Source organism: Orycteropus afer, unplaced genomic scaffold (genome assembly GCF_000298275.1).
Source record: "Orycteropus afer afer isolate SDZICR_OR568_19922 unplaced genomic scaffold, OryAfe1.0 scaffold00533, whole genome shotgun sequence".
Taxonomy (NCBI): domain Eukaryota; kingdom Metazoa; phylum Chordata; class Mammalia; order Tubulidentata; family Orycteropodidae; genus Orycteropus; species Orycteropus afer.
The window spans coordinates 247,123-264,174 of record NW_006922120.1 but is presented as its reverse complement, the minus strand read 5'-3'; the positions used below and the strand labels follow the sequence as shown (position 1 = coordinate 264,174).

At 41.5% G+C, this 17,052-nt stretch overlaps 1 protein-coding gene and 1 non-coding gene across 2 annotated transcripts in view; one reads left to right on the top strand and one right to left on the bottom strand.

Annotated features, from left to right (window-relative positions):
- SMYD3 (SET and MYND domain containing 3) overlaps positions 1–17,052 on the top strand; it is a 1,342,222-nt gene that overhangs the window by 1,134,362 nt on the left and 190,808 nt on the right. The window contains exons 9-10 of the mRNA XM_007955714.2: positions 4,443–4,530; positions 11,568–11,742. Coding sequence (XP_007953905.1) covers positions 4,443–4,530; positions 11,568–11,742 — 263 coding nt within the window. The remainder of the gene's footprint in view (positions 1–4,442; positions 4,531–11,567; positions 11,743–17,052) is intronic.
- Positions 8,472–8,594, bottom strand: LOC122151534. The gene has a single exon (XR_006164197.1). It is a non-coding gene; the product is annotated as a U6atac minor spliceosomal RNA (small nuclear RNA).

Here is a 17,052-nt window from a genome sequence, read left to right as displayed (position 1 = left end):
ATTTCACTGTACATAAATTGTATTTCAATAAAATGCATTAAAAAAATTGTTATTACACTGGGCTTCCTCAGTAAAATAATCTCTCCATTTTAAAGTCAGTTGTTTGGCAACCTTAATTCCACCTGCAGTGGAATTCCCTTTTGCCATATAATGTAACATATTCACAGGTTCTTTGGATTATGATGTAGATATCATTAAAAAACCAAAACCAAAATCAAACCCACTGAGTTGATTCCGACTCATAGTGACCCCCATTAGGTTTCTGAGGTGGTAAATCTTTATGGAAGTAGATTGTCCAGTCTTTCTGCTGTGAAATGGCTGGTGGGTTTGAACCACCAACCTTCTGGTTAACAGTCAAAAGCCTTAGGTGCTGTGCTACTAGAGCTCCTTGTAGACATCATTGGGAGTCTATTATTCTGCCTACCATATGGATTAAGAAACAAGACATTTTGCCAAGAGTCTAGCTATGAATGGCCACGCTTGTCAAGGAGCCCTGGTGGTGCAGTGGTTAAACACTCAGCTGCTAACAGAAAGATCAGCAGTTCCAACCCACCAGCTTTTCCACAGGAAAAAGATGTGGCAATCAGCTTCCATAAAGATTGCAGCTTTGGAAACCTTATAAACCAAACCCACTGCCAATGAGTGATTCTGACTGATAGCAACTCCCATTGAGTTTCCAAGGCAATAAATCTTTATGGAGATAGATTGCTCTATCTTCCTTCCACAGAGTGCCTGTTGGGTTTGAATCACCAACCTTCTAGTTAGCAGTCAAATGCCTTTGGCACTGCACCACCAGAGCTCCTTTAGAAACCCTATAGGACAGTTCTATTATGTCCTATAAGGTCACTATGAGTTGATAGCAATGCATTTGATTTTGGTTTTATGTTTGGCCAAATTTAACATTTGAGCTTCATCTGGGAGGTGGCAGGGAGTTGCTGAAGCATTTAGAGCAGGAAAGTGAGGTGATAGAACAAAGGCTTTAGGAAGATGAATATGGGCTTAAGCAGCTATTTGAAGGGAGACTGTTGTTCACTATGTGAAAGGCAGTTGACTTTTCCCCCTCTTCTACGTCCAGAAAGCTAAGTACTTAGTTAGAATTTCTTAGAAGAAATAGAATGTGCTTATAGAGTCTTTTTTAAACCACCCTATTATATTATACATAAAGAGGCCTGGTTGTGCAGTGGTTAAGCCCTTGGCTGTTAAAGAAAAGGTTGGTGGTTTGAACCCACCAACTGCTGTGCGGTAAAAAGATTTGGCAGCCTGCTTCCATAAACATAACATTATTAGAAATGTTATGGGGCAGTTGTATTCTGTCGCGTAGGGTCACTGTAAGTGGGAATCCATTTGACATCAACTGTTTGATTTTTGGTTTTTAATGTTACAAATACACACTGTACATACAGACCATTTAGCTCTATTACACAAAAACACACAAACACACTCATTTCCTCTTACACACACCCACTGTTTCACCCTGCTCTTGGGATCTCTTTTCTGTGATTTTCAGTGGCACTTATGTTAGAGCTCTGTCGGCACTCAACAACCACGCCACACACCAGGGTACCAAACAGGAGATTTTATTAAGGAGGCGAAAGGGCGCCTGCACTGAGGAAGGACAGAAGAAGAAGAGGAGGAAGAAGAGGAAAAGAGGAAGAGCAGGAAGATGGTGGTCTTATATAGACCTGGGGTTAGGAGGTTGTACATCAGAGCTGGGGGAAAAGGTCTTAACCTATCAGAGGCTATGTTGCCTTTTAAAATTCACGCCTTGCAGGAAGCTCAGTTTCGACTTCCTTTAACTGACTTATGACTTTGGGTGGGGCAGCAGGGAATGAAGAAGAACCTGGAAGAGCCACTCAAGATGGTGTGGCATATCTCTAACAACTTAGGTTTTTTCTGCCATGGAACATCTAAGAGATATGTATTTTCCCGCACATAACAACAACAACAACTGGTAACATAGGCTGACTTTGGCAGCAATTCTCACAGTGTTCATTCTAAAAACCTCCCTGGTAGGTACGTAAGAATCTCTGTTGTTGTTGTTGTTGTTATGTGCCGTCGAGTCGGCCCCGACTCATAGCGACCCCTCCTTGGGTTTCCGAGGCAGTATCACTACGGAAGTAGGATTGCCCAACCTTCCTTCCGAGGAGTGGCTGGTGGGTTTGAACCGCCAGCCTTCTGGTTAGCAGTCAAGTGCCTTAGCCACTATGCTACCAGAGCTCCCGAAGAATCTCTAGGGATATGTATTTCATTTGAAAAAGTAGGCCTCCCTCATCATTACCATCTCACCCCCACCCCCACCCCCACTGGCCATGATTTGATATATCTTCCTAGGACAGCTTTTCTCCCTGACAGCCATTGAGAATCAAATGGTTACTGAAAACCTGGTTTTGAATAGTGCCTATTGAGGGTTTTTTATTCAACTTTGATTAACCTCTTGAAAGCAGTGCTGTCCAATAAAACTTTTAGTGATGACAAGAATGTTCTGTTTCTGCACTGACCTATATGGTAGTCAAAGCCACATTTGGCTATTGAGCTCTTGAAATCCAATGCATTTGAGATGAATTTTTTAAATTTAAATTTTATGTAAATAGCCACATGTGACTAGCAGGCTATTGCGTTGGACAATACCACTTTAAAGAGCCAGGACTTTAGGGAGCATGCTAATGAGGCCATAGAGATGTTTATGAGAGACAGTAGTATATCAACAAGAACCCAACCTTTTGGGATCAAATGCACCTTGATTTCACCTTGGCTCCAAGCTAATAAATTTGGGCAAGTCACTTAATCTCTGAGTCTCAGTTTTGCCATCAGCGAAATGGGTCTGATCAGTGGTGTATCAGAGAGCAGGTGGTGAGAACCTTTTGACCTGGAGCAGAAGAACCAGCCACTCCTTGGAAGGAAGGTTGGGCAATCTACTTCCGTAGTGGTACCGTCTTGGAAACTCAAGGAGGGGTCGCTATGAGTTGGATCTGACTTGACAGCAGTGAGATTTTTTTTTTTTTTTTTTTTTGACATTGTTTAAAATTTTAGTTGCATAGTGATAATAAAAATAAATTCTACTTTCCATTGGTTTCATTATTATTTTTAGACTCTCTACAGACCATTGTGTTATTATTCTCTGTAGACCATCCTCTCATTGTCTGACCTAGTGTGGACTACTCCCACTGCCCACCCATGTGAGTCCACTGGCTGTGATGGCATACACCTAAAAGCACTGTTGTGAAGTTAAAATGAAATATTTGTAAAGCACTTAGCACTATGCTGGGCACATGGTTTTCAGTCATTCATTCAAAAGCACTAATTACGATATTGTAATAGAATGGCAAACAGGTGAGATAGAGGACCTACTTACTAAACAGGGAACATACATCTAAGAAACAGTTGCTCATGATTTTATTTTGTTCTGATTGTGTATATATATGGTTTTTGCAGAAGTGAGAACTGGTTCACACGCATGTACTTGTATGCATATTCTTTTTTCCTAGCCTCATTTTGATTGATAAGCTCATATTTGGTTTAAGTATTATCTGTAGGCCTCTTAATAAATAATACTTTCTCTCATCCCTCTGTCTTTTGTAACATCTATATTGAGATATAATTCATATGTAATGCAGTTTACCCAGTTAAAGTGTACAATGTAATGATTTTTAAATATATTCACAAAATTGTGCAACCAGCATCACATTTCCCCACACTACCCACTACCATCCAATCGATTCCAACTCATAGTGACCCTATAGGACAGAGTAGAACTTCCCCATAGCGCTTCCAAGGCTGTAAATCTTTCTGGACGCAGACTGCCTCATCTTTCTCCCTTGGAGTAGCTGGTGGGTTCAAACTGCCAGCCTTTTGATTAGCAGCCCAGTGCTTTAACCATAGCATTACCAGAGCTCCTTAGAATATTTTCATCACCCCAAAAAGGAACTCTCTACCCACTCATTGTCACTCACCAGTTCCCTCCATATCCCTAAACCTAGATAGCCACTAGTCTACTTTTGTTTCTATTGGTTTGCCTATTCTAGACATTTTAATAAATAGAATCAATATACCATGTGGACCTCTCTGTGACTGACTTCTTTCACTTGGTATAATTCTATGTTTAACCTTTTAAGGAATTGCCAGACTGTTTTCCAAAGCAGTTAGACCATTTGGCATTATCTTTAGTGGTATAAGAGATTACAATTTCTCCACATCCTTGCAACATTTATTAGTATCTGTCTTTTTTTGTTGTTGTTATTGTTCTAACCAACCTAGTGGGTGTGAGTGATATACCATTGTGCTTATTTACGTTTCCTTGATGTCTGATGAAGTTGAGCATCTTTTCCTGTGTTTATTGGCCATTTGTATGTCTTCTTTGGAGAAATGTCTATTTAGATCCTTTGCTCATGTTTTAATTGAGTTATTTGTCTGTTTTTCCTGTCTTTTCATTTGGGCCCTAGCAGGATGTTGACATGCTAACTGGCAATGAACAAGTTTGGAAGGAAGTTCAAGAATCCCTGAAAAAAATTGAAGAACTGAAGGCACATTGGAGTATCCTTTTACCTGTGGATTAAATTGGACTGTTGAGATTGGATCCCTATTGGTTTGAACCTGACATTAATAAGGCCGAGTCCAGAGTTTGACCTTCCAATGAGGTAGTGACCTTTATTCTGTTTCCTACTCACAGGTTCTATCCCTGACCCCAGTCAACAATTTGGGTAATGGCTAGGGAAGATTGTGACAAGATCAGCATGAATACCTCACCACCATTAGTTAATAACCCAAAATTCACTACTTTCGTAGTGATACTGCCTTGGAAACCCAGCAAGGGGTTGCTATGAGTCTGATCCAACTCGACCACAGTGAGTTTGGTTTTGGTTTCTGAGGACAATAAGTAATATTCTCTTCATATGTAAATTGTAACACGTTCGTGGATTCTCCCACAACTACCTACATCTCTAGGAAAGAATAGCTTAGAATACTATAATTTAATGTCATTGACCTTCAGATCTAGAATCTTCATATTAAATCATCAATTAACTACAATGGCAATAGGGTCACTGCACAATAAATTTTATTGGGATAAATAATAATGGCCATGAATGGGTCAAAGTTTAGAGTCAGGAGAGATTGTTTATGATGGAGGCCATCTTGTTAGGCTCCATTGATGTTATATTTTGTGAGAGGTATCCTGAATCAGAGACAGGGTTTGGATAGGAAGAAGCTGGAAGGGACGTAACCCCCAGTGGAAGAGTTCATGTAAGCAAAAATGTGGGGCAAAGGGAAATCAAAAGTAAGAAAGAGAAGATCAAAGTAATTGGAAAAGATGGTAAAAGTTTATTCAGATAACTTGGGTCAATTATATCCACCCCCCTACCCCCTTAAAAGAAAAAAAACAAACTCGTTGACTGGATCCCAACTCATAGCGACCCCTCCTTGGGCTTCCCAGGCCTTATCTCTACAGAAGTAGATTTCCCAGCTAAGAAAATGCAAATGAGGCTTTTAATCTACATACAATGGTCTTTAAAGAATTGTAAAGGACAGGAGACCACAGTTAAGTAAATGTTTCTATATTTATAAGTGAAATAGCAGTTTCTCAACTATGTACTCCAGTGAGATTGTTAGCAGTCCCAGTAAAGAATCTAGAATTAGTTACTGAAAGGAGGAAGAGACAGCTGTGATCACCAGATGCTGTGTGGATCCTGTATAGTGACTAAGAGCAAGTTGATCCATAGATTCATGCCAAACTATGTGCCTTTTTTGGTAAAGTTTGTTTTTACATTTCAGAAAGATATTTGACAAAAGTATTCAAGAAATTTATGCTAGATGCTAGCATAACCAGGTGTCTTTCTAAACAGCTGAATAGCTATAGTGAAATAATTGATGCTAATTGGATCACTGTCATCCTGGAAGACTCTGTTTTCATCTCAGCCCTCTTCAAGCTTTGATTCAGTACCTTGAATGAAGACATAGAACACAGGCTCCTCCAATTTCCAAAAAAGTGTAGATGAGAAAGAAGGCAGAGGATGGAATCACAAGCTCAAAAAATCCCTGCAGGTTTGAATGATGCCTCAGCCTAAAAAGATGAAATTTTAAAAGGTGTATGTCAGATCTTCTGTTTGGGTCAAAAAGTTCAATATATGTATAAATATACATAAAGCTTAGCAGCAGAACACATGAAATAATTTTAGAATTTTAGTAAAGAGCAAAGTGTAATAAAGCTTAAGTGTGACATAACCTTCCCACAAAGACTACTGTGATATCATAGTAACCCCTCCTTGGGTTTCTGAGGCAGTATCACTACGGAAGTAGATTGCCCAGTCTTTCTTTCCAGGAGTGGCTGATGGGTTTGAACTTCCCACCTTCTGGTTAGCTGCCAGAGCTCCCTACTGTGATATGGGGTTGCATTAATAGAAATGTAGACTATAGGTTGAAAGAGGTGATGATATTGATCTATATGGAATTTTCTATTCAGTTTGAGGCAGAACATATTAAGAGGGGTATAGAAAAATTGACATAAGTTTTGAGGAGTGGAACAGGGATGAAAGAAGAATTAGAAACCCTGTCTTTAGACAGGATGGAAAACTGCAGACTCTGCGAGCCAGAAGGCTGTGTTCATAAACTCAGAGACTTTTTACAGTGTCATAAGCTCAGAGACTTTTTACAGTGATGTGTGGTAAACTTGTTCTGTGTGGTCTCATGCAGCAGAATCAGGACCCAGGGATGACACAGCTATAGTTCAGTCTCAATTTGATAGGGTTTTACAGAAAACTGACTCTATGGCGGGTACCTTGCCAGGCACTGGGATCTACTGATTAAGAAGACACAGCCCTGTACTCACAACTTTCACACTGAGTGGGAGTAGTAAATAAGTGAATAAATACATCTTTTGGTAAAGAGAGATATTATAGGGACATCAAAGGCAGAATCATTAACTTCAGGAAGTTAAGGAAGGTTTCACAGGGGAGGTGACAATCGACTTGTGTCTTGGAGGATCAGTAGGAGTTCACCAGGCTAAACAAGTGAAGAAGGGAAGTCCAACAAAGGGAATAATCTTTGCAGAAGCACAGACATAGATGTGAAATACCGTGAGGTTGAAAAATTTGAGCAGTTAAGTATGAGAGCAGGGGAATTGGCAAGGCTTTCAATGCTACGGAAAGGAGATTAGACATTACAGGTGAGAGGGGACCATGGGAGAATTTTTAGCAGTAGAGTAATATGATTAGGTGAGAAAAAGTCCTGTTGTCTGGCCATCTCTGTGCCTCTAGGAGTTGTTTAATTTACAAGTGAATTTACTTTACTCCTCTTCCTCTTTTCCCCAGTCCTCTTATGATCATTAAAAAATAATCAAGGAGGGAAGAAAAAAAAAAATGGTATCTATATCCATTCTCTGGATGGGCTGCCCATCCCTGCCACACTGGAACAGAATGACTTGTAAACAATGGGCAAATGCCAGTAACTAAATCTTTGAGCAAACAGGTGCCAGCATTAGCTTGGGAAAAAAAGCCTCTTAGTAAAATTATTCAATTTTTTTGCTCACTGGGGTGTTTTACAGGAAAAGTTTTACTTCGTTTGCCAGGAGATGGTTGCCAGTGTTAGGGAGAGAAGTTGGCATGCGGTCCCTTCCAGGTTGCTAGGGGATAAAGTAGATGTATTCCTATGAGTAACTGCAGAACATCACATCTGGTTTTTACTTCTAAGGCTTGTCACCTCAAGCCCCTTTAAAATGAGCTGGAGCATGTATAAATGAAAAGGTAAATAATAGTGAAGGTCAAACAACACAATGTTAAAATTAGGTGCAAAGGCTTGCCACAGAAATGTCTAGCATTGTGTAAGAGACAGTCATTCCTCCTGACAGTTTGTCAAATATCTAATCCTGGAATGAAAAGCCATAGAGGTTAGCCCAGCAATCTGTTACAAAATCAGTGCATTACCTAAGATATGGCTTCCCCTTACCTCTGGGGAATACATTCAGTCTCTTGAAGAAAGAGCTAGCTTTACACATACTTGGCAGATGAATGCAAAATAAAATCACCAACTCATTTACCTTCAATTTAATGCCATTTACCTTATATGTCTTCCAGATTTAGAGTCAACTCCTCAGAGACAGGACTTGTCCCAAAATTGTATGGTGTAATGAATGTTGTTGTTAGTTGCCATCAAATTGGTTGCAACTCATGATGACCTTATGTACAATAGAACAGAATGTTGCCTGGACCTGTACTATCTTCACAATTGTTGGTGTGCTTGAATTTATTGTTGTGGCCACTGAATATTTTGAATACCTTCCAACTTAGGGAGCTCATCTTCTAGCATGTAACGCAAAATGCAACGCAGTGCCGTGGAGTAGGATCCGATTCACAGTGACCCCTCCTTGGGTTTCCGAGGCGGTATCTCTATGGAAGTAGATTGCCCAACCTTCCTTCTGAGGAGTGGCTGGTGGGTTTGAACCACCAGCCTTCTAGTTAGCAGTCACTACACCACCAGAGCTCCCAAAACCATGGTTAGATGCCACAAAGTAGTAGCAATGCCTTAACCGTATGTGTGTTCTAAGACCCAAGGACCTCTTCTATCCCTTGTCAAGGGGAGTGCTAACCTCTCCTTTCATACAACACTTCTAGCATGTAGATTGGACAGTATTGTGTTGCGATACATGACATTTTCATTGGCTAATTTTCAGAAGTAGATTTCTAGGCCTTTCTTCCTAGTCTGTCTTAGTCTGGAAGCTCTGCTGAAACCTGCTCACCATGAGTGACCCTGCTGGTCATTGAAATACTGGTGGCATAGCTTCCAGCATCATAGCAACATGCAAGCCCCACCACGATACAACAAACTGTCAGATAGGTGATTGGGGTAGCAGATATGACATAAAGGGCCCTTATCAGTGTACTGTGCTTGAAATTCTCACCAAAGAAGTAATGCCTCTGGTTAAGGTATTATACCTCCAGGAGGCCCTTGCTAAAAGGAAAATATGTTTTCTGTGAGGGTTTATAAAGATATTGATACTCATACAACTGGCCAAATTCATTTATGAAATGTGAGCAGTACCCTGAAAGTCTGGATACTAGAAGTAGGTTTTGCTAGAGGGAGGGATAAAGGAGTATTATAGCATACAGTAGGCTGTCTGTCCAGATGGAACATGCTGGGTTAGGACACTGATGAAGAAGGCTGGAGGGTGGAGCATCAGATGAGCAATGGATTGTGAAGAGACTGGATCCTGTGTGGGAGTGGAGAGGAGTATGAGATGGGGGAAGTTTGATAACACACAGTCACTGAACCATATTCCTTAAGCCTAGTCATGGTTAAGCCTGATAATGGAAGGAGGAAGCCACTAGTATTTGTGCAGCATGTACTTTGTGCATGCACTAAATGCTTCCTCAGTGTGTCCCTGGTGCTCAGAATCCTGCCTGGCTTACAGTGGAGCACAAAATGATTTTTTTTTTTTTTCCATTTTACATACAATATCTTGCTTAATTCTTACAATGACACCAAGCTTTCTATTTCTGTCCTATTCCGAAACACTTAAGTGACTTAGAACCTTTATCCATGTTCAAAGCTTATGCTATTTCTACTATATCTGAACTCTTCAAACCTTCCTTCTTTCCCCCATCGGAATTCCAGCATATGAAAGCACATAGATTTGGAGCCACACTGGTTGAAAGTAGGGCAGGGTAGGGGAAGGACTGATCCTTGCCTCCACCTCATCTATATCAGTTCTCTAGTGCTGCTATAACAGAAATACCATAAGTGGATGACTTTAACAAATAGTGATTTATTTTCTTACAGTACAGGAGGCTAGACATAGGGACTGGGTAAAAGCTCCTCGACCCTGGGCTTCAACTCTGCCTCTTGCTCCCAACCCACTGGAGCTGGAGGCATCTCTTAACTCAGGCAGCTTCTGGCTGCTGAGGTTGATAAACCCAAGGTTGATAAGTAAAATGGCACAGTCCCAAGAGTAGAAAGCAACACAGCAGGCAACTAGGTTAAGTCCAGAAACAGTCCCAAGATTGTCAGGCAACATGTCAGGCCCTGATGACTTGGCCAAATGCAGGATCCAATGTGTCAGGAAGCCAGAGACCTTTCCCAAAATGTCTCCTTATATACTGGAAGCAGACCACACTCCAAAGGCAACTCATTAGCTGCTCACAGCAGATTTCACCGTGGAGTTGATTATACCACATTCAGTCTCATCATGGGGAATAATTACATCCAGCTGCCAAACTACTCAAAGTCATGGCCCAGCCAAGTTGACACACAACTTTAACTACCACATCACTTAACACAGCAGCACAGGAAAGAACTGTGTGAAGTCACTGTGTGCCTCTACTCTTGCCTTTGAAGATAATTGACCTTTTACAGCTGAGGGCTTCACAGCACTCTCCATACCAAACCTCAAAAATCAAACCTCTTTGTTTTGTTGTTGATTTTGACTCATAGCCACTCTGTAGGACAGAGTTGAACTGCCCCATGGGGTTTCTAAGGCTATAAATCTTTACAGAAGCAGAATACCTCATCTTTCTCCTGCAGAGCAGCTGATGGGTGCAAACAGCCAACACTTACCATGTCTTTAATTCTCTGCTGCTAAGAAGACAAGGTATCAGTTGTAAAAAAGTGAGGACTCAGGGAGGGTCCATGAGATGAAGCCATTGATTTGTGTTAATCAGAAAGTCAGTGTAGCCAAGAAGTGGAGAGTGAGTCTTCCTCCCATCCTTTTTAAAGCATCCTTTCCCTCTTTGCCCACAATTTATGTGCATAAGGCATGTTCTTTTCTCTTTTGGGGGTGCAATATCTTAAAATAAGAATACTTTAACCTTCATTTGGTTAAGTAAAGGCTTGGGTCACTTTGCTTTATTACCAAAAACTTTAAATATGAATGGAAATGAATTTCTACAAATTGCTTCCCAGAATGTGTGTGTATGTTGTGTGGGTATGTGGTCTCATACATGCCCAAGATTCAGATGACACAGATGCAAACATGAGTTCCTTCTTAAAAAGAAATCTCTCTAAAGCTTCCTTAATTTCATATCAATTTGGAAACAAGTTAGCAGAGTTAATAATCTTAAATTGAACTAATTAATCTTTAATCCAGTTTAATAAGTAGCTGCATTTCTGGTAGCATAGTGGCTAAAGCACTTGACTGCTAACCAGAAGGCTGGTGGTTCAAACCCACCAGCCACTCCTCGGAAGAAAGGTTGGGCAATCCTACTTCCGTAGTGATACTGCCTCGGAAACCCAAGGAGGGGTCGCTATGAGTCGGGTTTGACTCGGCGGCACGTAACAACAACAACAACAACAGGTTTAAAGAGAATATATATAGGAGTATGAAGAGATTCTTTGGAAAATTTAATCCCCCAGTGTGCAGGCTTGGTTAGAAGATGTTTTGTTGATGTAAACAGAATTTCCTTAGCTGAGATACCACTTACGTGTTTTTATTCCTCAAATGTGTTTTCAGGCAGCTCATCTGTGCAAATAATGGGCACTTCCTCCCCTCCTGTGCCTGGGAGCTCTTCAGCCTTTTAGAGAATCTCATTTTATTTTTGTTTTTTTCTTGATGAAGACAATGAATTCTTAACTAAGGTTAATAATAGAGTGGGAACAGGTTCTGGCAATGTGCCAGGCGATCATAAGCAGCAGCTCCGAGCAGCTTCCCGACATCAACATCTACCAGCTGAAGGTACTCGACTGCGCCATGGATGCTTGCATCAACCTTGGCCTATTCGAGGAGGCACTATTCTATGGCATTCGCACCATGGAGCCATACAGGTAAGTCCCAGGGAGAGGCATCAAATGAAGGCTAGAATGTCTTAACCCTGGGCAAAAGGCTGATGGTAAAGTCATTCTGATTATTACTTTATGTTGAGTTTTCCGGGCTACTTCTCACTCACTGTGCAAAACCAACCTTGCTTTATTCATTTCTTTGTTCATTCACTTATGCATTCATTCATCCTTTGTAAAATTTCTTCTGTGTGTCAAGCACAGGCACACTTCTGGTGTGAAGAGGCTAATTCCATGCTGTCTCTATGTGAAGCAGATGATTACAATACAGTATGGCTTGCAGTGAAAGAGGCAAGTGCAAGGTGTTGTGGGAGCCAGGAGAGGAGCATGGACCCCGACTTACCTTGGGAGGGTATGCCATTCACTTCCGCTAACCCTGGAAGGGATGACCAGTATGGGGTCTTTGGTCCAGCTGATGGTCATATCGTCTGTACCATCTGTACAGTGCATTATGGTTCATAGGCTCCTTTCACGTGAGTCATTTTCCTTCCTAATCACCTTATGACCCAGGCATCAGGGCATCTATCACTGAATCAGGTGAAGGAGTGTTGGTAATGAATCACTTCTTCAGTAGTCTCAGTTCCTCCAGAACAATGGGTGTTTTGCCCTTAAATGTTCTTGTAACTCAGAGAAGCTGGGGTGGGGGTGGGGGTGGGGGTGCTGTGTTGCGTCTAGTTTGAGAGTTCAGTGCTGGTGGGTGTTGGGCTTTGATTGACAGTGGGCTAAGAGTGTAAGATTGAAAGTGAAAACTGACATCAGTCCAAAGGAGAGTACAGAGATATACATCCTCTAAGCTGAGGTTGGAACAGCCCAGTCTCCACCACAGAACAAGGTCACTGCTAGACAGGTGTCCTGAAAGCACCTGATCATGTGTGTGTTCTGTGTGGGAGGGTGACCCTGGAGAGCAGGTGTACCACTCTGGACAGATACTGAATTTCCCAGCTCTGCAGACCATGCCAACATGATACTGACCCAAAGGCATAAGCAGAGGATGAATCCAAATCTTGACCTCTGTTATGTGGGAGAACAGGCAGAGGGGTAGTTCTATATGAACAGAGCCCAAGAGACTACCTGTTCCCACTTGAAGAAGAGCCTCAGGAAACATCTGAGAGGAAAAGTTGCCAGGATTCACATGATAAGTGAATCCAGGGTCTGATTCATTAGGCAAAGATAGGAAACTAGAAATGAGGCACTTGGGCCAGGAGCTTGGTGCAAACAACATCTGGAAGATGGCAAAGGCCCCAGCATCCAGGTGGATGGCAGAGCTCAACATGCCAGCCATGGCACCATGGTGACCCCAAGCGTGTTTTCAGAACTTCTCTAGGTGGTTTCTTCACTGCCTTGTGGGTAAACAGCTTTGGAATCCAGACTGTCTGTGAGTCAGCTTTAATCAAACTTAGAAGAGATTGCCTTGAGGGCTGGGACTGTAGACTTTCCCATGAACAGTGAAAAGTCTTTTCAGTATGATGTATCTTGTGGGTTCTCAGAAAATATGAATCCAGTACAAAGAGATAAGGCTTCATTCTCTCAACCTCAGTGTTGTAATGAGAGGCAGGTCCCAGATGACTGCTGTTACCCGTCTGAACTCCCGAGCTTAGTCTCAAGAAGCCAAACCACAGGATTCTGGATGAATGGATGGACTCCAGCCAGGAGGTGCAGATTGAGAAAACCCTTCTTCCTCCAGGCTCCCCTCAGCCCTGGCTGGCCCCATTCTGCAGACTAGCGCTGGACTTACTCCGACTCTTTCTGCCCATCCTTACTACCCTTATGACATCCATTCTGTCTGCTCAGCCCACTATGAAGCACAAAACTTGCAAAGTGGTCCATCACTTCCATCAGGAAGGCTACACACCTTCAAGGATGCCCATTCTACATGCATTCTTGAATCCTCTTTCCCCAAAACCAACCAAAGCTCCTCTGAAGGACTAAAATTACCAGTAAAACCAGTTGTCATCAAGTTGATTCTCACTCATGGCGATTCCATGTGTGTGAGAGTAATAATATGCTCCATGGTTTTCAATGATTTTTCTAAATTGTTGTTGCTGTTGTTGTTATGTGCCATTGAGTCGGACCCGACTTATAGCAGCCCCTCCTTGGGTTTCCAAGGCAGTATCACTACGGATAGTAGATTGCCCAACCTTCCTTCCGAGGAGTGGCTGATGGGTTTGAACCGCCAGCCTTCTGGTTACCAGTCAAGTGCCTTAGGCACTACGCTACCAGAGCTCCTGAGCTCTAAATTACTTGCTCTTTAATCAACTGGCTACTTTGACTGACTTAAACTGGTATCAAACAAAGAACCCTTTCTTGTCAGTAAGGTGAAATCTACCAGAATTTATCTCATAATGTTTGGGATATATTTGGTTTTATTTTCCTAGTGTTAGGTCAAAATCTCACTGCAAATGCTGGGTGACAAATCTCCAAGCCCCCCTCCAAGCTCTCTTCACTGTAGCTTCTTAGGAGTTGCTCTGCAATGTTCTGAATTTCAAGAAATTCAAATCTGTATTGATCTGCAAATGAGGGAGATCTGAAACTTTTGCTTTCAAAGTTGGAGTAGAGGCAAGCACTATAAATAATACAGAGCCAACAGAGTTAAAAGAAGTGGAAAGAGTGGATGCTATCATACTTTGCCTTTATTCCCTTTAGCTCAAATTACTGTGTCAATAAGGAAACATATGCAAATGAGCAGTTGGACTGCAAGCCCTTCACAATTTTAGAATGTCAAGTGGAAATACGGATGTTGGCAGTGATTCTCGCCCCAGTGTGCACTGGGGAACTCACACTGTGCACTGTCACCTAATCCACATGGGCTCTAGCACACACTCTGGAAGGGCTTCGTGCTCACCTTTCTCCAAGGCTGCGGACAGTTAGCTAGGCATGAGTTCCCAAAAGGTGATGGGGTTGCCATCTGCTGTAACAGTTTTACAATGTTAAGATACTGTTTGGAACTACTAGATTGAGGTCACTGGTCAAGTTTCTGGTGGTGATTTTGTCATTTCTGACCTTGGCAAAATTTTAACTGCTAACCTTAGCAGGAAAAGTGTCCTTATTTGAAATGTTCATTTTCATCTCAAATGACTACATTGCCCTCAGCTCTTTTCTTCCTATTCTGTCGTTTTATTTCCACTCATTAGAAGTAAGTTGTCTTTATAATACAAGATAATATCAGGTTCTTTATATTTCATAAAGGAGCTGTGGTGGCATAGTGCCTAAGGCATTTGACTGCTAACCAGAAAACTGATGGTTCAAATCCACCAGCCACTCCTCAGAAGAAATGTTGGGTGATTTACTTCTGTAGTGAAACCCATGTTTTTTGTGTTTTTGTTTTTTGGTTATATTTCATAAAGCAAATTGGAAATAATTAATGTACAACAAAATTAGTATTCTTTAGTATTAACTCATAGTATTTATTCTGAGAGTCTCTGTGTTACAGACCCAGGATTGTATATGCAGAGTCATCTGTCCCTTAGCATTGTAAATGTCAAACAGAATGAAAATAATTTAAGAATATTTCATAAATTTTCTTAGAAAATGTAATTGAATCAGATTTTAAGCAAATGATGGGTCAGGTTCAAAAGTTAATTTGCTTATTGGTAGTTTGTAATTTGTAATTCTTTATTAAGACAGCGTTACAGGTTATTGTGAGGTCCCCAGACTAGGCCAGGAGAGTCTACTCAGCTGCTAATATCACATCATTAGAACCATCTGTATATTTGCCAAAAAAAAAAAAAAAAGTAAATAACAGTGCAAAAACAAAATAGTACATAAACTATTTATTATATTGAATACTAATTTAACTTGAATTTTTCTAAAAACCAGAAAATGATAAAGAGATACGTAAGATTTTGAGGGGAACTTCTGGTACATTCATACATGTTCTACCAACTTAATGTTTGTTATAAGAACATTATACAGTAGGAAAAGATTTTTTATTTTATTTTATATTTATTTTTATTGTGATTTGGGTGAAGTTTACACAGCAAATTCACTTTCCATGCAATAGTTCACATACACTTTGTCTCATGACATTGACTACAATTTACCCCAATGCAACAGCTTTCCTCCCACTTCCTCCCGATAGTTAACTCTTCCCTGTGTCCATCCCTCCATGCACTCTTGCCCCATGAGCTGTCTCCCTGTGCATACCCAGCCCTTCTTTCTCCCATGATTGATCTCTCCAAGGAGTGTATCTACCTCAGTTAAATATTCAACTCATCTGCCTGTCTTTTGTTTGGCTGGAGGCCACAGGTGTGGGTTCAATTCTAGATCTGAAGGGCAGCTAGGGGCCATGTTTCAGAGGTTCCACCAGGCTCTATCAGACCAGCAAACCTGGTCTCTCCCCCCCTTTTTTTTTTTTTTCCAAATGATTTTGAGTTTTGTTCCACATTGTTCTCACTCTCTATCCAGGATCTCCTACATAGATCCTCTTCTGAGTAGTTGACAGTTGTAGCTGGACACCATCTAGTTCTGGTCTCATAGTCATATAGGCTGAGGATCTCATGGTGTACCAGTCACTAGGACTAATTGTTTCCATGAATATTTGGTTTTCTTCATTCTGCTTTGCTCTGGATGTGGAGAGACTCATCATTTCCTCCAGATGGCTGCTTGCAAGCTTTTAAGATCCCAGTTGCTACTCACCAAAGTAGGAGGTAGCACAATGTTTTGTATAATGTGTTACGCCAGTTGAGCTTGATGTGCCCAGTGACTGTGGTCTCGAGCCCACTGGTTCAAATACTCAGTGTGGTAGTTATGTTTGTGTGTCAATTTGGCTGGGCCTGGTTGAGTGCTTGGGAAGCTGGTGGTAGTTATTCCCCATGATTAGACTGGCAATCAACTCCATGGTGTGATCTACCACAAGTATCTGAGTAGCTGCCTTTGGGATGTGATCTGCTTCCTGTATTTAAGGAGAAGTCTTGGGAATGGGCTGTAGCCATTGGCATGCTTGGACCCTGCATATAGCTGTGTCGTTGCTCAGCAGCCTGCTATGCTCTGCCGACCTTGGGATTTACAATGGACTTAAGTTAATAGCCTGCCATGTGGTTTGGTAACATCGGGACTGTGCCTTTTTACTTGTTAACCTTGGGGTTTCTCAGCCTCAGCAGCCAGCAGCTGTCTGAGTGAAGAAATGCCTCTAGCTCCAGTGGGCTGGAAACAGGAGGCAGAGCTGGACCCCAAGGTTGAGGGGCTTTCACCCAGCCCCTAAAGCCTGGCACTTTGAACTTAGACTTAAAGCCTCCAAATTGTAAGAATAAACTCCTGTTTGTTAAGACCATCCCATTTGTCGTATATTCTTGTCAGAGC